Consider the following 18394-nt stretch of genomic DNA (forward strand, 5'->3'; position numbering starts at 1 on the left):
GTCTTCAACGAGGCAGAACTTGGTGGATAGGTTATTTTTTCGAGATGTCGGCACCTGTGCAGAGCTGTGGTGAGATGTTTGGCGCGTATCCTTGCGCGTTGTTTGTGTTTTTTTCTCGCAGGGCGATTCTGGACCCAGCGACGAACCGCGCCATCTGGGAGACGAAGGGCAAGCAGCTGGTTCTGTCACTTCTCATGATGGACCACTGCGTGAGGAGGTTGAGGACGATGAGATCGACGGCCTCAAGCAACTGAGGAAGGAAATCGAGCGTGCTGGAGGTAGGTTCGAAAGACTAAAGAAGTCTTCGTAAATTTTTTTCCACACTTTTGGCGTGCATCTCGGCATCGCAGATCCTCGTTTCCAGTCGCAGCATCGGTCCTCACAAAGACACCTTCGCTGTCGATTGTGTTGAGTCTTCTCACTCCTACTGTTCATACTTGTACATATACATCTACGTATTTATACAGATGTACATGTTTGTATATATATATATAGATATACGTACGCGGTTTGATATTCTGCGTCGACTTGAGTCGTCTACGTGCATCGCGCCGAGTAGATTCTTCTCCACAGTTAAATGTATATATGTATGCATAAAAACATATATATATATATATATATTTATATATATATATATATGCATCTATATACATTTACGCATGCCTAAATGTTTTTTTGTATTTTCATGGGATTCCGAGAGATATTGGTATGTGAGACAACGGCTGTGGTTTTCTCGTAGGTCTCGGTTTGGACGCGTCGCCTTCGGATATAGGGTCGACACCTGGCTCTGCACTCGGGTCGTGAAACGCAGCTTTTGTCAGCGTTTCTTTTTTCATTTCATTCTCCACTTCTTCGCGAAAAGCCGTCTTCCTTCGACAGGGCGACTGCTCCAAGGTTCTGCGTTGCTCCAGAGGCGGGTCTGTGTCCTGCCGCTTCGGGCAGTCGAGACAGACAGAGGCGGCAGGTGTCTCGTCACGGCCAGAGGAACCAGAAGAGGAAAGGAGAAAAGGAACAGGACTGTGCGCACCCGGGAGAGAGAAGAGCGCTGCCAGCTTCGTCAACGCAAAAGGCAAAAGGAAGGCAGAAGCAGGGAGGTGGAGAGACTGCGGATGTGCCGAATTACCTGCTGTGCCATGTTTTCCTGTTTCCAAACACGGTTGCTGTGTGCATTGACCGCAGCGGCGAGTCGCCCCTAGCAGGTTCCAGTATCCTGCCTCCACGGTAGCGCTCGCTGGCTCGCATTCGGTCGTTTTTCCGATTTTATTTTGCTTTCATTCTGCGCCTTTTTCTTTCCGTGTGGCATCATCTCTTCTGATGAGTCAGCGTCCTTCGATGTTCCGCTTGCTCTCGTCGTCTTCTGGCTCCGAAAACCTCTCGCACTTGTCGTATGGCCCTCTTGATTCCTGTCGTTGCTCGCGATGCGCCCCGCGTGACCGTGCGCGCTGTATGTACACCTCAGACGCGCTTGCGTGGTCTTGTGCCACTGAACAGGGTCAAGGCGAATGCGCTTCTGTCAGTAAACGTCCATAAATGCATTTGCAGAGAGAACGTGTGCAAACGCATGTTGTCGCTTCCTGAACATTCCTCAAAAAAAATCCGTTTTCTCGAATTGGGTCAGGAAGACCCCACACCTCTCGTCTTGTTCCCCACCTCTCACACTGGAGAAAACGCCGACTTCCTAAAATATGGCGGAGTCCGCTCTTCGTACCAAAACCTTCGATGCCAAACTGTCACATGTACGCAGTTTACACACGCACGTACAGACGTTCACACATACATGTGCGTATATACGTACATAAATACATGCATACGTGCATTTGCATGTATGTATGTATATATATGTATATATATTATAGATATGTATATTCACTGTGAGACATACCTGGCAGCCTGAAAGTGCTGACGCGTTCCGCGACATGTTCTTTTCCAGGTGAGGTTTAGCGTGATTCAAGCCTGGTTGCAAGCCTCCGTTTTCGCACAGGAACAGGGTCTCGACTAGCCGTCGACCCGACGCTGAGATGTACATAAACACCCGAGCAGCTTGACATCTTCCTTTCGAATCGTTGGCTTCGTGATCTCTCTTCACACTTCCCCCCCCCCCCCCCAAGCAGTTCCGCGGGGTCTGTGAGGTGCAATATCATCCTTCTTTTATTCTGAAGTTCTTTCTCTTGCGGGAAGCCACTCAGGCAAACCGAGAAACTCGTGCACCGTCTAGACACCGGAAATGCGCAGCTGTTGCCGTGGTGCCTCATCTTCATGGTCGAAGATCAGTTTCCACTCTTTATTCTGTTTCAACTTGTAGTGCCTTAATACGAATTGGGGGTGCTTTCAGTCTCCTCTCTCTTTTCGAGGGTGAACAGCTATCACACAAGCATCTCGTGTCTTCTCTATTGGAATGTAATCCAGAAAATAGTGATTTCCTTCACAGTTGGTGTGTATGTTCTTAGACTCTGCGTACGCAGATCTCTTGCTGATTTGTCGACACCTCTAGGTCAGAAAATCTGAATTTTCCGTTGCCTTCCTGCTTACGCAGAGTGACTCAAGAAACGCATATTGCGCCACTTTGCTTCTTTCCCCCAGGAGTCAGTCGGAACGTCGATGTCGAGGAACGAAGCCCGTATCGCTGTTCTCTCCGTTCTGAGCAGTTTGGCTCGTCCTCGTGGGTGTCTTTAGTTCCCCGCAGACCCGCTTTCCACCTCTCTTCTCTCACTCGCATGCCCTCAAGCTGTTTTGTCTGCCAGCGTTGTGCGTACACGGTGTCTTCTTTCTTTGACATACCCCCGAACTTCATTAAATTTTCAAAGGTCTCCGCTGCTTTACCGGGTCCCGGACCTCCTGCCATTGGCACGAGTTCCGGAGAGCACTCTGTAACACAGAGTTTTGATACAGGATGAGAAGCCTACGCATCGTGTTTTGAAACATACTATCTGAAAAAAACAAGAGGCGCTTGAACGTTCTCATGCTCGTCCTGTCGCGTTTCCCCGGTTTTCCACTTCCTGCCTCCTACGCAGTTCTTTTTCCGGTTCCTCGTCGACATATCTCAGGTAGATTCTGTTTCAGAGTGTGAGCGCTTCTCTAGTCAGAGAAGTCCTCTCCTGTTTATTTCGATTCTTCTCTTCCGTTTCTCTCTCTTTCTTTCTCTGCCCTTCTCTGTTCCCATCTCGGAGACTCGTCGCGCTGTCCGCGCGTCTGCTGGTTTCCAAGAGCTTTGAAACACCATGTATGTCTCTGTTTCGTCTCTGTTTCTTTGACAGCACATTTACATTTTTTACAGCTACTCTTCGTCTTCTTCTCCTGTCCCGGCGTCTGGGAGGAAAACCGCATTCCGCAGTCTTTGAAAGCGCTACCTATCTTCTCTCTCTTCTCTAGCTCAGACCATGACAGATGTCAAGCTCCAACAGTTCCACTGCTTCTCTTCTCTCTCTGTCTGGAAGCCCATTGTGTGTCTGTGTTTCTGCGCTGAGAGACTGTTGCTTTCTCTTGGTGGTGAATATTTTCACTGTGTCAGTTTCTCTCCTACACACTTTCCGTTGTCGTCACTGTGACGTTCGTACAGCGCCACGGACCATGAGCGACCATCCTCTCTACAAAGAGAGGAAAACGCAGCCTTAGACGTTTCAACTGTGTATAATATAATATGTCTTTGTTTGGGAATACCGCACACTAGATAAATTCACCTTGTCGCTTGTCCTGTCCCCTTTGTCTCTATGTGCATTTCTCTCCCTGAAACCATTCTCTCTCTCCTTCGTTTTCGTCGCCCTCGCTTTTCTCGAATTTTCTTTCTCTCCCGACTTCCCCTCTCTTCCCAGAGAAGGCAGAATAGGGACTTTGAAGAGAGAGCACTACTCTTTTCCTTACTTTCTCCGAGCAAGTTCCCCACTGAGAACTGAGAACACACAGAAACTAGAGAAACAGTTCACACCGACAACTGCTTGCGGAGAGACAATCGCGGAAACCCTCTGACGACGCATGCATGCATGCGGAACAGAAAGCTCATGCGATAGCGCACGCTCTCAATGCAGAGTCTACGCTCCTTTCGCGGGAAAACGCAGTGCTATGAAAAAGGCACAGCGATTCTCCGTGCCCAGGGCTTTCGCCTTCACTTTCTCTTTCTTCACTTTCTCTCTCTCTTTTTATCGCCGCTCCTGTCTGTGTCTCGGCAGAAAGGAGCAGAGTGTGTGGACTCTGGGTTTCTTCTTCGGTGAAAAAACGGAGGACCCAGGCCACCCGCTCCGAACGAGAAAGGCTTGATCTCAAAAAGCAGGACAATCGGAGACCACTGCGCCACTGCGAAGAGAGGCGAACCTCGTCTCCCGATACTCGACGCATGCTAAGATTCTCCAGTAGCCTGGCTCTGCTGAGACGCTGAGAACGGAGGGAATCACGGACCCGCCGCATAATTCATCATCGATATAGCTTTTTTCATGAAGAAACGGAATCCTCCTTTCAACTTGACTCCAGCCTTCCGGCGCCGTACTTATGCATCCATTTTCCTTTGCCTTCTCGGGTGTATGTACACTTGAATGTCGGGGCCGGCAAGAACTCTGGGGTGTACATACACCTGAGACGGGCCCCTTCGCTGGCTATTTTTGCGGCAAAAATCTCTCTTGGTTTTTCTTATCTATCTTGCTCTCGTGACACTCTTACTTGAACTGTCTGCTTCCAGTTTTTCAGTCGGCCGCTTCTCGTCTCCTCGCTCCTTCTATCCCCTTCTTCGTTTTTGAAGCTTCTGCGTTTCGCGCTGTTCTCTGGACGGTGCTGTTGCGTCTGATTTCTCTCTTCCCTTCTTTCGCAACTTCCTCTGACCTCCATTTTCAAATGCCTCAGGGACGCGCTTGCGAGGGTCTGCACATTCTGCTCACGCGCTGTTCTTCCTCGATTTCGTCTTCGCCTTCCGTTTTTATCTGCCTTCTTCGCCATGTCCGTCGTTGGAAGATTCCGGCTGATCGTCCCTGCAGCGACGGCGAAACCGTCGCCTGCGATTGGTCAGACTCTCGGTCCGCTGGGTGCGTCCTCCCTCCTTGCGTCGAGGGTCTCCCGCCTTTCTTCTCTTCCTCTATCTTGTCGCTCAGTCTGTTCACTTGCCTCTGCTTCCCGTCTCCTTCCTTCACTCAAGCAGACGCGCAGAGCCCCGAACATGCAGCATGCAAATCCGTACATGTAGAAACGCGTGCGGGTGGATGTGACTGTCTGCCTCTGAGTTTTCCGACTGTACGTCCAGAGGTTTTTGGCCCTCTTTGCGCCTGTCTTCTCTTTTCCCTGGAACACGGCCTCGTTCTTCTTCTGCGCTGCTCTCAGGCATTAACATGATGCAGTTCTGCAAAGAATTCAACGCTCGCACTGCCAACGTTCGCCCGGAGGTTCCGCTTCAAGTGACTATCGTTCCTCTGACCGACAGGTGAGAATTCGCGACGAGATGTTTCTTTTTTTCCTGTCTCTTTCGCGTCTGTCTGCCAAACACTCTCCTTGACCTCTCCTCCTCTTGGCTTTTCTCTACCTTCGTCGGCTTTCTGTAAACACGCGAGATAGCGCCGCATGCGCCTCTTCCTTCCTTGCTGGCAGGCCGCCTCTCTCGACTCGGCATTTCTTTCTGTCTCCTCTCTTCCACGTCGCTTTCTTGAGTCACCTTCTCCCTCCCCATCTTTCTGATTCTCTTTTCGGTCTCTCTGCCTTCCTTCTATCCTCTCCACGTTGCTTTCATCCCTTCTGCCTCCTTCTTCTTTCCCCCCTCTCTGTCGCCTCGCTCCCGGTGTGTCTTCTGTGTCTTCTGCGTCTCCCGTTGTCTTTTTCTCGCCGGGAAGCCTTCGAGGAAGCTGAGTAACGGTGGTGTAGATCCCGACTACTGACAACTGAACCAGCTTCACCTTCTTCACAGTCGTAAACAGTAGGCAAAACCTTATTTTTCAGGTCCTACAAATTCAGCATTCGCGCCCCAAGCAACATTTGGTTTCTCCTGCGAACGGCGCGGTGCCCGATGGGCAGCGAATCTCCTGGCCACCAGAGTGTCGGAAACGTCACCCTGAAGGAGGTAAACAGCGCATGCAGTTTCTCCTTGCATGCCATGCACTAAATGCTTTTCGCTGAAAGGAATCTTGCCTCTTCACAGCGAAACGCCTCCACTCGTGTACACCCATGTTTCAAGTCCCTTCCCTCAATAATCAAGCGTATTTCCATTATCATGTCTCCTTGTGTCGGGTCCTCATATTCGTACCTATACTGCTTGATGTTTCACTGGATGCAGGCCTTGTTCACATGTATCGCTTCTCTGTGAGGACGGAGAGCAAACAAACGGACTGAGAGATACAAAATCTTCCACCAAATTTTTCACATATCTACGCACACACTTTTGCACATACACATGCATGCATATATATATATATATATATATGCGCATATCTGTATATATATATATGTATATGTATTTGTATATATGTGTAGATATATCTGTATGTATGTATTCATGTGCATGTGTTTTCATATCCAGTAAGCTGAGGAGAAGGAAGAGAGGTGGTTGCGATTGGCTTTCAAACGAGGGAGTTTCTGTGTGAGCGATGCGTGCGTCGAGAAGGCAGTGTGAGAACTCGTAGCAGTCCGAATTTCACCTCTTTTTCGACTTTCGCAGATCTACCATATTGCCAGGTGCAAAAGCATGGACTGGCCTCTCATCGGCATGTCCCTCCGTGGCATTTGTCGATCTCTTATCGGCACCGCTCGCGCTTCAGGCATAGAGGTAACTCTCCATTCACAAGCATCCTTTCAATTCCGTATACTTCTCGATGCATGCACATCTACGCATCTGCGTCTTTCAGATTCCTGCGACGGCTCTGTATGTATCTCTCTGCATGTCAACGCGTGTGCCCCCATATCGATTTCTGTCTGTATCTCTCCATATATTTACATTTACATCTCCCTATGCATGCACATAAGCATACCTACACCTACATGTACACAGACGTATATATATATATATATATATATATTTATATGGACCTCTGCGTGTGGTTGTCTGTGTGGCTTTCCATCTCATGTGAGGCTGCCTCTCCGGAACCCAGCTATTAGTTTATACCTACCTATATACATTTCTTTATCGGTATCTAGCTCTCTCGATTCAGCTCTACACCTATATCTGGATATCTACCTGTCTCTTTGCATGCATGTGTGCATAAATGTATATATATATATATATATATATATGCATCTATGTACATACATGTATGTTTATATATCTGCATAGGCGTGATTATGAAGAACGAAACGTTGACTGCGAGGAAGGGGGGCGACGGGTGTACAGCGCTCTGGCTTCATGTGTAGATCCCTTTGCTTTGCCTGTTTGCAGATAAGCAAAGAGATTTTGCCTGCGTACCACAAGCGGGACTACACGGATGTTCAGGCTCTTGACAGCATGCGCAAAGACATGCGTCAGAGAAAGAAAGCAGCGAAGCGAGCCGCCACAAAGAAGTGACTGTGAAGTGTGTTTTTTTTTGTTCTTTTTGCCTTCCCGTCTGTTTCAAGACGCGTTGGACTTTCCCTATGGAGAAGAGCGTGAATGCCGGAAAAAAGTCACATTCGGCCTTGATGTTGTCTTCGCTGTTTCTTTTTCTGTCGTCTCTTCCTCGTCCTTTCTTTCAACTTTCTTCCATTTTCTTTCTGTCCCCTTCGTCTTCCGCTTGGCTTTCTCCTGCTTTCTTGGCTCTCTCTTTTTGTATCTCGACCCGCGGGGGAGTCTTCTTGACCTCTCGTCATTCCGGTCTCTCGCTCTTCCCCTTTTTAAATATCTGTCTTGATTTTTCTCCTCTGTGCCTCTGTTCCCTGTCTCTTGTCTGCCATTCGTTCTTTCTGCATTTTCCGGTGTTTTCAATTTTTTTTTGTTTCGCGCACAAAGAAGCCTCTCTGCAGCGTGGCTGTGTGTCCACGCGAACGTTGTCGCTGCTACGCGTTCTCCCTTTTAAAAACGCCGTTCGTGAGACAATCCGTTCTTTTTCGGAAGGAACGAGTTGCGCATTTGTCTCTCTGGTTCCCTCGTCCTCGATTCTCTAGCGCAAACAAGACGCGAGAACGGAACAGAAGAGAAAAGAGGCAAAGAGAAACAGAGAAGAAAAAAGAGACAGCGAATGGAAAAGACAACGAAACAGAGACAGGAAAGAGAGAGAAAACAAGGAAACGGAGAGAGCACACAGAGACAGGGAAGCAACAGTCCCAAGAAGGTGTGAAGTGAAGAAAGAGACAGAGCGGTTAACGCGTCGTAGAACGCCTTCGTGCAGGCGAGGAAATCTCTGAGGTGAACAGACTTGCACATCGGAAAGGCGACAGATAGAGACGTAGAAATTATTGCAAAGACGTTCCAAGTGAACCGGAAAACTGGCAGACACTTTCAGGTCGTCACGGAGGTCGAGAGCCGGAAGAGCCTTCAGAGAGAAGATATTCAAATATCTGACGATGTACGCACACAAGCTGTTACCGCGAGAGTTTCCACATGCTTGCCGTACCCCCCGAGTTCCACTTTCACTGATACTCATACGATACAAAATTACATGCATACATGAATACATAAAGAAATGTACTGTATGTTTAGATACATGCGCGTACATGCATATATATATATATATATATATATGTATATATGTATTTGTCTCGACATATATATACAGAAGTATATATACGTGTAGCATGAAGACACGCATGATGGATTTCCAAAGTTCGTTGCATGCGTTTTTTCTCGCGTATGCGCATAAGGATCTGAACTAGAAAAACACCAGTCTCGAGAGCGAACCGCGACAGAGAAGTCACGGTGCGTCACGTGTATTTCCCGATTTGGATTGCAGCATAGAGAGAGGAACGTCCACTGAAGAAGAGAGACGATCCCCTTTCTCTTTCGTTTTGTCCTTTCTCCTTCGTTTAGAAGAGAGAAGAGAACGCCCTTAAAAAGGAAAGGAGGCAACAGCCTGCAAGCCGCAAATCCCCCTCACTGCGCGAGCAGCAGATCTACACAGAACCTGAGAGAAGCAGCATCGCTGGCGACGAATTGACGAACGCGGAGCAGACACTAAAAGCGAACACACAAGTCTACGAACTCTGGCAGACAGACCTGGAAGGCGCATCCGCGCCCCTGCCCTTCGAGTTCTTCATACACATTGCTTTACTGGCAGAGACGAAGAAAAGTCTCGGACCAAGCGTTTTCTCCCGTCACGAGAGATCCACACCTTCTTGGGGAAGACAGGAAGCGAGGAAGGCTCTCTCCTATGGTCTACTCCCTCTGAGCGCCCTCTGTCATTGTCTCCTTCTGTCTCTTGGACTCTGTCACTTCAGCTCAGTCTTCCAACGTCACCTGCCCTTGTGCTCTCTCGGATTTCTCGTCGACCTCTTCTTGGCTGGCTCCCTCTCCTCAGAATCTTCTGCGGGAAAAAAGAGGGGAAATCGTTACCACCGTCCTGAGGAGACAGTCCCCTCGCAGAAAGGACTATTTGCCAGCATGAGTGGCGCATCTAGGGTACGAGCAGAGCTCGTGATTTAGCTCTTGAAGTTTCTCTTCGGCTGCACAAGAACAGTTCTTGTTCGCATGCCTTCACTGAATTTTGCATGCACCGCAACATTTCTTGGACTTCACTTTCTCCACAGGTGCAGCAGTCGGAGACGCTCGCGTCGAATTCTTCGACTCGGGCGGCCCTCCAGGACTCTGAAGAGCAACGCAAAAACAGAAATCCGCGTTTCCAAAATCTCGAAAATCCAGACAAGGCCAGAGGACCGATCCCCCCACGATCTGCGAACAAACTCAACCGTAAAACGGTACGAGATAAACAAAATCGGCGTTCAGCGTCTCGACTTGGCCATCGACATCGACGCAGATGTAATGATGTACACAGATACATACATAAATATGTATGTATACATATATATATATATATAAATATGTATACGTATATATACATATATATATGTAAATATTGAGATGTGCATGCATGCAGCTACGAGTGTTATTAGGGAATGCCTTTGGTGCCACGGACTACTCGGTTCGCTTCTCGAAAATTACTGCAGACGTAAAAAGAAGAGATCTCTGTCCCCTCGATTCGCCTCTTTTGGGAACCTGCTTCGAATCCGAAGGCGCCCGAACAACAGTCAACTCGCATTCGAGGAGATTTTGCAGAAACACAAACTGGCCTCACGATGTGGAGTGAAAAGCAGGAGACATGAGACGGAAAGGATCATCCCAACAGCCAACAAGCGAAAGACGCAAAATCCATGAAGAAAACGGAGAAATAGAAACTACTTCTGCATGGACTCGAAATCCCAATCCTCTCCACTTCCGGCCTTCCTCTGCTCTTCCCAGTTCCTCTTTTTGTCTTGCGTTTCCTCCCTTTCATCTTCCTCGTTTTTTTCTCCGTCTCTCTCTTCTTCTTCGTCTCTCTTCATTTCCCTTGGACCTCTCTTCTTCTCTCTTTTCTTCCTCTTCCTCATCTTCTTTCTTCTCTCCCTTCTTTCCTATCTTCTTCTCTCCCTTCTTCTCTATCTTCTTTTCTATCTTCTTTTTCTTCTTTTCTCTCTAACTCTCTCTTCTTCCTTTCTTCCCTGCCTCTTCTCACCTCCTGACTGGTGGCCTGTGCGGCCTCAGCCTCTGCGCTTGCTGCGTCATGCCTGGTCTTCTCTGCTTCTTTTCCGTCTCCTGCACGCTCTGTTTTCCGTTCTGCATGCGCCTGCGGTTTCTCTTCTTCGCTGTTCTGCGCGTTGTCCTCAGCTCCTTGCATCGCCTCCGCCGGCTTGGACAGACGCCTGCTGATCTCCTCCCCCACGAGGCCTCGCGCTTCTGCCGCCCCGAGCAAGTTCTGCGTCTCGTCCTGGCCGTTTGTCTCTTCCTTCTCTCCCTCCTGCTCGCCTGCCTTCTCTGTCCCCCTCCCGACCTCTTTCTCCACCACCGCCGCTGGCTCCACTCTCTCCTTTTCCGTCTTCTCCTCTGTAGTCGTGGTCTCCTCTTGCTCGCACTGGTGCCCGTCGTCTGCGGGTCGCGGAGCTTCCCCTGCAGGGGCGAGAGAGCAGCCTTGTCTGCGGAGAAGGGAGAAGACCGACGGCTTCTTGCGCAGACTCACCATGGACTTGTACGCTTTGATGGTCTGACTCCGGACCGCCTGCCCCGCTGCCTCAGCCGCTAGTGCTTCTGCCGCCTCTGCGTCTTCCAGAGATGCCGCAGGAGGCGGCGCCGGGATGCCGCATGCAGCGAAGACGTGAGAACATTCTGCGCTCCACTGAATCGGCAATCTGCATGCACCTTCCCATACCACTCCGAAGGTCGTGAAGCGATCCACCGCCTGACAGAGAAGCGTACGGGGAGGAAAGCGAGCAAACGGCGAAGCATGGCGAAACCGAAGAAATCGTGGAGAAAAACAAAGAAAAGAAAGCAAGCTGGAAGAAGGAGAATGAAGAAGGCGTGCGGAAAAGGCTGCGGAGAGGAACATTTCGGTCTCGAGCATGCGCGAGGTGTGTCTCCTCCGTCCCCAGAGAGAGGGGAAACGTACAGAAGACGCCAAGAAGAACGGGAGAGAAAACGCAGAGACGCAAGAACCAGCGAAAGAGAAGGACGCCGCTGGAAGCAACATAACGCGAACAACGACCTCGAGAAAGCAGCGCGGAACTTCGGCAGCTCACGGAGTCGAACTGGAGATAGAGAGTTCCTCAACATACACGCACATCTCGAGTGGGCATCTTGCAGACATTCAGAGGGCCAGTTGACTGAATTTGAATACTCGTCAATCGAGACGGTCTGCGTCCAACACTAACCAGCATTGGAAGTTCCGCGGGAAGAGTCTCTCTGGGGCGCTCGGCATCGATGTTGAACGGCCCGGGTGCGAGAGGGAACGGATAGAAAACGCGAATTTCGTCGCGAGAACCTCCGTAGTGCTTTTCCAATTGATGCGCCGCATAATCCTTCAACAGCTCAACCTCAAAGCCAGTTCTAAAAAAGCAACAGACGCCACATGCATGCAAATATGCATTCACAGATATACACATATAGATACATGCATATTTGTACATGCGTCAAACATATAAATACATACATACATATATATATATATATATAGATGCATGGGAACATGTATAGACGTGGATCTATTACATCGGTATGTACACATCGATACACATGCATATATAGATATATACGTATCACATACAAATACATTTTCCCAGAATATATATATATATATATACATCTGTAAGTACAACAGATCTCTGCATGGTCAATCCTACATATATATATATATATGTATGTATATAGCACTTCTGGAGAACGGCGTTGCATTGACTTGCCTGAAGAACTTCATTTTCTGTTGCTGGACCTCTGTGAGGAACTGCTTGGCGATGCTCCAGACCGTCTGCATGCAAGCAGGAGACAAGTCGCGGTTCTGTGGGTCGGTCGTTTCAGCGTATAGTTGGGTGTTGTCGAAGGCTGTTTCCTGCGGGGCTTACCTGGACGAAGAACGAGTCGTTGATGATCCACATGCGGTGCAGACGGAAAGGAAATTGCTTCGTCAACGTATTTACCATGTCGGTCAGAGCGCTGACGGGGAACTGGTGCAGAGGCACTGCGCGGACGTCGAAGAGGACGACGCATGTCTCGACGACTCCAGGAACCACTGGAAAGGGCAGCGCATGCAGCGACAGAGATGGACATAAAAAGAGTCGGGAAGCCAGCAGAAGAAAATCCAGGAGCTCCACGAGGCGAGGTGAGCAGAGACAGAGACGAGGAGAGAGAAGCATCAGGTGAGACAAAAGAAGAGGAGATAAAAGCCGAACGTGAGAGAAGCGCAGAAGAGACAAGTCAAGGAGTGCGAGATGAAGCGACGCGAGAGGGACAGTGGAAAGAGCGACTGAACAAGAGGTGAAACGCGAGAAGAAGAAGAATGTTTTGGAAGCGAGGCAGAACGATATGAAGGAACGAGAGAAAAGAGAGAAGCCAGAGACTCACTGAGGAATCTGAGAGCCCACTCAAAGCAGAAAATCGTGAGTTTCTTGAAGAGCTCGGGAGTAGTTGCCTTCGGAAGTCGCGACAGCCTGCAAGGAGACAGAACGACAGCGGCGCCCATGGCCCGGTGCAGAAGCAGTGCAGGAGACCCCAGGAAGTAGTATCGAGAGACATGAGGAAAAAACGAGATAAGTTAAACCATCTCCGACAGGATGGAAAAAGAAGACACGAAAGAGAAAGAGGACGCAGCAGAGACATACAGCATTTCGAACTGGGCCTTACAACGACGAGGCGAGCGAAAAGAGGAGACAGGACGAAGAGAAGGGAAAGAGAAGAGGAAGGAAGAAGAAGCGGAGGCAAAGAGAGAAAGAAGAAAGACGAGAAAGGAGAGAGAAGAAGGAAGAAGACAAGGGAGAGAGAAGGCGAGGAAACGAGAAGAGGAACTGAAGCAAAGACAGAGTCAAGGTGAGATGGAAAAGATGGAGAAAGCCGTTTGCCTCTCACCGAACAATCAGCAGAGGGCGGAGAGAGGGATCTCGGCCCACCCAGTACATTGCGCCGAGTTTCAGAAGCTCCGCCAGTTCAGGATCCTTGTCAGACAAAGGATAGAACTCGCGTCTCCACTCCACCATCTGCTGCGCGTGTTCCAAACTGAAAAATAAGGAAAGACTCTGTCTCCCAATACACAGCATATGCGATGTGAGAAGTACACATCGAGTCCCACAACCAAGAGTGCACACATACATATATATATATATACATTTATATATATATATATATACTTACTTGTATATATATATATATACATACTTATATATATAATATATACATACGAATATGTATGTATATATATATATATATATTTGCGTATACATAATCATATATATATATATGTAGTTATATATAAATGAAGATGCATATCGCACCATGAAAAACGCTTGTGTGTGTGTTTTGTGTGGTGTCGAAAGGCAGAAGGATTTCACCTAACCGAAGGCGGCTCGATTTCGACGAGACTCGCGGAGGGCAGGCCTTCCGGGTCACAACAGGCTGCATGCGTTTTCGGTTGTTTCAATTCCTTCATCTCATTGCTTGTGTCTCTGTTTCGCTTTTTCGCTGACCTCTTGTTGAGCGGGTCGTCGGGGTACTTGCGTTTGCAGAACCAGAGAACGCGGAGAAGGTGAGGCTCCAGAAAGTAAGGAATGATCCATTTCTTCTCGGCGCAGAGAGCACGGAAGTCCGACAGCCAGAGCTGTTCGTCCTCCGAGAGCGGCAGGTGGAAGAAGATCTGACGAATGCAGACTTCCTTCTGAAAAAAAGAAAGCGACGGAGGAACGAGGTGGAAACGCGAGAAAGGTGACGGGAGACAGGCACTGAAAAGCCGACACCCTCACAGCGTCTACTTGAAATGCTGCAGCAGGAAGAGCACGAGCGGAAAACGAGGAGAGAAAAAGAGGAAAAACGAAGAAACGGAGTCAGAGGAGAAAGAAAAAAACAGAGACAAGCAAATGATCAGAGGAAAGAGAAAAGAAGAGTAAGAGGGGGACGAAAGGAGAGAAAAAAGAAGAAATACAGAGAGAAAGAAAATGAGAGAGAGAGAAGGGAACAGATAGGAGAGAAATGGGAGAAACATACTTCCTCATTTACATATATATGTATATATATATATATATATATACGTAGTGTGTGTGTGCTTAAAGTATAATCCATCTCTGCACATGCATGCTTGTGCATGTACAAAATAATATATATATATATATATTCATATATATATGCATATGTGTGTACTTGATCCCGTGGATACTGATTGAGCCTTACAGAAGTTCCCTTGAAGAATATTTTGAAAGTTTCTTCGGCGGTAGCTTTGTGTGTGAGAGCCTCGACAGGAATGCAGTGGGGACTGGGAGGCGTGACGACGTCCAGGCACCACTGCCATCCGAAGTTGTCCAGCTCCTCTTCAGTCATCGGAGGAAAGGTGTAGTTCGTCAATTCCTCAGCATGGTGCGAATGCGCGAGCTGACGACTTTGCAGGAGAGCCGTCTCCCCTGGAGCGAACTGTCTCCGAGGCTCTGAAGTAGAGGGAGAAGAAGAGGAAGAAGCGGAAGAGGAGGAAGCAGCTGCGTCCGTTGCACGCTCAGGAACCTCTCGAAAATCGTCTGCATGGACGGTCGCCGGCTGTTCCGGGAGACCTGAGGGCGAGGTCGCAGCCGACATTTTGAAGGCCAGGAAGAGAAGAAAGAGAAGGAAGAGAAGAAAGAGAAGGAGAGGGAGACGACGGGTGAGGAACAAACGAGAGAGAGGAAGGCGAGCCGCCTCTCGACAAAGAGGGAGAAACGCAGGCCGACGCGCAGTGAGGAGAGAAAGAAGCGAGAAAGAAGTGAGCGAGAAGGGAGGAAGCCAGAGCGGCCTCTAGTCCGTGTCTGGCCGCAGAGGAGATAAAAATCAAAGAGCTCCGGCGAGGCCTTTGAGGTCCTGAGTCGACTAGCTGATGACGCTTCTGTCGTAGTAGGTCACTCAACAGCGCTCAGGAGAGGCGAGAGGTCGAGCAGAGAGAAGACATGCGATATCGAAATCGAAGAGAGGAAGCGAGGCGGTACAACGAGGTCAAGAGAGGAGGAGCGAGCAACGGTTCATCCAGGCCAGCGGCGAGAGAAGAACTCGGAAGAAGGCTGGAGAATGGTTGACTTCTCGAGAGCCTGGAGAGACAAGCGAAGAGACAGAAGGTCAATTGAAAATCACCAAGTGCATCTGCAAGGGGACCGGAGACAGCAACCGTCGAGGGCAGAGTTTCTCAGAAAGGGGAACTCGACCGTCTGCAGTTCCCCTTCGGAGAGCAATGGACCTCGGTTCGTTGAAAGCGCGGAAGTAGATCGAAACGTCGAGCGAGGAGACGGAGAAGCAGAAGAGCCAAGAGCGAAGACGAGGACGAGAAAAGGAAAAGACGAGGATGAGAAAAGGAAAAGACGAGGACGAGAAAAGGAAAAGACGAGGACGAGAAAAGGAAAAGACGAGGGAGAGCCGGACTGCAACGGGGACCTCGGGAGCTCCGTGGCTTGAAGAATCGGACGGAGAAAACGGCGAGCTCCGTCGGGCAAGAAGGTCGGCGTTTTCTTCAAGAGAAATGGGGGAGAGCTGCGCGGGGAATTCTCCAGCGACCACAGAGGGCAGGCCTCACACATGCACTTGAGAGGCAGAGAAGACCGCCAACAGATGTGTGGCGGAACCGAGGAGAGAGATTTGTCTCCAGAAGACGGAGACGGAGAAAAACTGAGAGGAAAGCGTCAACTGGGGCGGCTCGCGGCCGAGTCTTTGAAAGAAGTTCCAAAGAGAAAACCGTTCTTTCTGCAGACCGAGAAACCGCTGAACGTCCTCCGCGAGTCTCGCGCGCCCGAGAACGCGCTCGGCTTTCCTGCGTCAGCCTTACGCCGGCAGTCGGCGACCGTTTTTCGGAGTCTCTCCTCGTCGACCGAGACAACGAAGGCTCCTCCGCGAACTCCAAGTTCAAAAGAAAACCTCCTCTGTCAAAAGAGCTCCTCGGACTCTTCGCGTCTCCCCAAAAGTCCGAAAACTCCACACTCGCGCGCGCTCGCGACGCTGCGGTTCGGTGGCCTGGCGAGAAGAGACTCTGCGCAAGTCGCTCTCGACGCGAGTTCCCTGGCGCTGGCCTCCACGGCGCCTTGACGGACTCCTGAGAGCAGAGAGTAAACTGCGCTTTCTGTGTCTTCGCAGAGGACAGATACTCTTTCTCCCGCGGCCGAAATGCCAGTGCAGGGCAAGGAGCTACACACAGAGAACGTAGCGACGCCTTGTCTGCCCTGCAACCTCTGCCGCCTTCGCCCCGGCACTGCAGGATGTCCAGCGGCGCGCCGCATCTGCAAGTTTTGCGGAGGCTCGCCGGGATCTGCGAGTCGCAAAATGAAAAGTCCACGCGCCATCTGCTCTCGTGAAGAGTCACAAACTCTTGTGCATACACCTCCGCATGTCACCCTATCTCTCTCTCCTGGAGTCAACAAGGCAGTCAGTGGCGCGTACTCTCACCGGATTGAAGGCAGAGAGAATCGCTCGCGCGCGCGCCCAGACGCCTCCGCGCCGACGCGCAGATTTCAAAACGAAGTCACAGTCGTAGTCTACTCGTCTCTCTTGATCTCGTTTTCAGCTGCGAAAAAACACCGCTTCTTCAATCCTCTTCGGCTACAATGTCGTCCACATGTGCTAACAAGAAAAACGTTTCGGAAGTCAGAAAATATCAAAGTAACTGGCAAGTTGGAAAACACAGAGCTCCTGGACCACAATCTCGTTCTTAATTCAGCCTCTTCGTCTCTCCCTTGTTCTCTCTCTGTTCTTTGTCTCTCTCTCATCTTGATCTCTTTCTTATCTTGATTCCTCCCTGTTCTAAAACTCTCTTGTTGTATCTAGCGTGTCAATGAATCTCTCTTTGCTCTTGCCTCCCCCTTAGAATCCTCGTTGATCTCGCTCCTGTGCTCGATCTTGATCTTTCTCTGTTCTCAGACTCTCGTGCTCTCTCTAGGTTGTCAAGCTCTCGCTGTTCTTACTCTCTCTGAGATCTTAATGTCTCTTTGTTTTTCGTCTCTCCCGTTCTCCTTCTCTTCGTAATCTCTTTCTGTTCTCGAACTCCCCAGTTCTTTCTCTGTTCTTGTTCTCTCTGAGATCTTAGTCTCTTTTACTCTCCCTCTTGATCTCGCTCCTGTGCTCGATCTTGGTCTTTCTCTGTTCTCAAACTCTCTTGCTCTCTCGCGCTCGTTAATCTCCGTTCTCAATCTCTCGGAGTTCTTGATCTCCCTCTGTTGTTTGTCCCTCTTGTTCTCCTTCTTGATCTTCCTCGTCCTCTTTCTGTTACTAATCTCTCTCCGTTCTCGAACTCTCTTTTCTTTCTCTGTGCTTGTTCTCTCTGAGTTCTGCGTTTTTTTTTGCTCGCTCTGGCTACCGCTCTTGCGCTCGCTCTAGATTTCTTCCTTCGCCTCTCTATTGACAGCTGTCTTCTTCTGTCAGGAAAACTCTTCCTGGATCTTTCTTGATCGTGTCTCAACATGCTCCGATCGCTTCTCTCTTGACAGCTTCCCTCGCCTCTCTCTCTCTCTGTCGCCCTGGAGATTTCACCGCCTCTCACACTCCTTTGGCGCTCCTGCACGGTCCACTTGCCCGCCGTTCCGGAGCGGCACTGCCTCGAGTCGCAGGTTTCTCCGATGTTTCCGAATCTCCACCATTTTTCGCCATCTTTCGTTCATTTGAAAACGGCCGGAAGCAGAGAACTCAGCAGAGACTTCTGCGATGGCGAAAAAATGGTATCAAACGGAGACAGCGCAGAAAACGCAGCGCCACACAAACAGAGCGACGAACCGCACCTTCCCTGCTTCGCCCAGAGCGAGGAGCCCAGTGCATGCATGCATCGCATGACGCCCAGGCCAGAAGCGTCTCTCTCTCACGGCT

At 49.6% G+C, this 18394-nt stretch overlaps 3 protein-coding genes across 3 annotated transcripts in view; 2 read left to right on the forward strand and 1 right to left on the reverse strand.

Moving 5' to 3' along the window:
• The window catches only part of TGME49_254370 (guanylyl cyclase), a 39085-nt gene extending 37477 nt beyond the window's left edge, over nucleotides 1–1608 (forward strand). The window contains exons 53-54 of the mRNA XM_018781054.1: nucleotides 122–278; nucleotides 740–1608. Coding sequence (XP_018638137.1) covers nucleotides 122–278; nucleotides 740–804 — 222 coding nt within the window. The 3' untranslated portion in view covers nucleotides 805–1608. The remainder of the gene's footprint in view (nucleotides 1–121; nucleotides 279–739) is intronic.
• A 2565-nt stretch (nucleotides 1609–4173) lies between these two features.
• Nucleotides 4174–8581, forward strand: TGME49_254380 (ribosomal protein L11, putative). Its single transcript, XM_002369451.2, has 5 exons — nucleotides 4174–5006; nucleotides 5299–5398; nucleotides 5908–6028; nucleotides 6623–6730; nucleotides 7337–8581. Exons 1-5 carry the CDS (start codon nucleotides 4919–4921, stop codon nucleotides 7460–7462), a joined length of 543 nt encoding a protein of 180 aa, XP_002369492.1. The 5' UTR covers nucleotides 4174–4918; the 3' UTR covers nucleotides 7463–8581.
• On the reverse strand, nucleotides 8254–18222 carry TGME49_254390 (CRAL/TRIO domain-containing protein). Its single transcript, XM_018781055.1, has 9 exons — nucleotides 14765–18222; nucleotides 14068–14255; nucleotides 13454–13600; nucleotides 12953–13038; nucleotides 12454–12620; nucleotides 12295–12359; nucleotides 11767–11941; nucleotides 10578–11297; nucleotides 8254–9673 (listed from the first exon to the last, which is right to left on the reverse strand). The coding sequence occupies exons 1-9, from the start codon at nucleotides 15158–15160 to the stop codon at nucleotides 9563–9565; spliced, it is 2055 nt and encodes a 684-aa protein (XP_018638136.1). The 5' UTR covers nucleotides 15161–18222; the 3' UTR covers nucleotides 8254–9562.
• Nucleotides 18223–18394: the final 172 nt, after the last annotated feature.

This window comes from Toxoplasma gondii, chromosome III (genome assembly GCF_000006565.2).
Source record: "Toxoplasma gondii ME49 chromosome III, whole genome shotgun sequence".
NCBI classification, from domain to species: domain Eukaryota; phylum Apicomplexa; class Conoidasida; order Eucoccidiorida; family Sarcocystidae; genus Toxoplasma; species Toxoplasma gondii.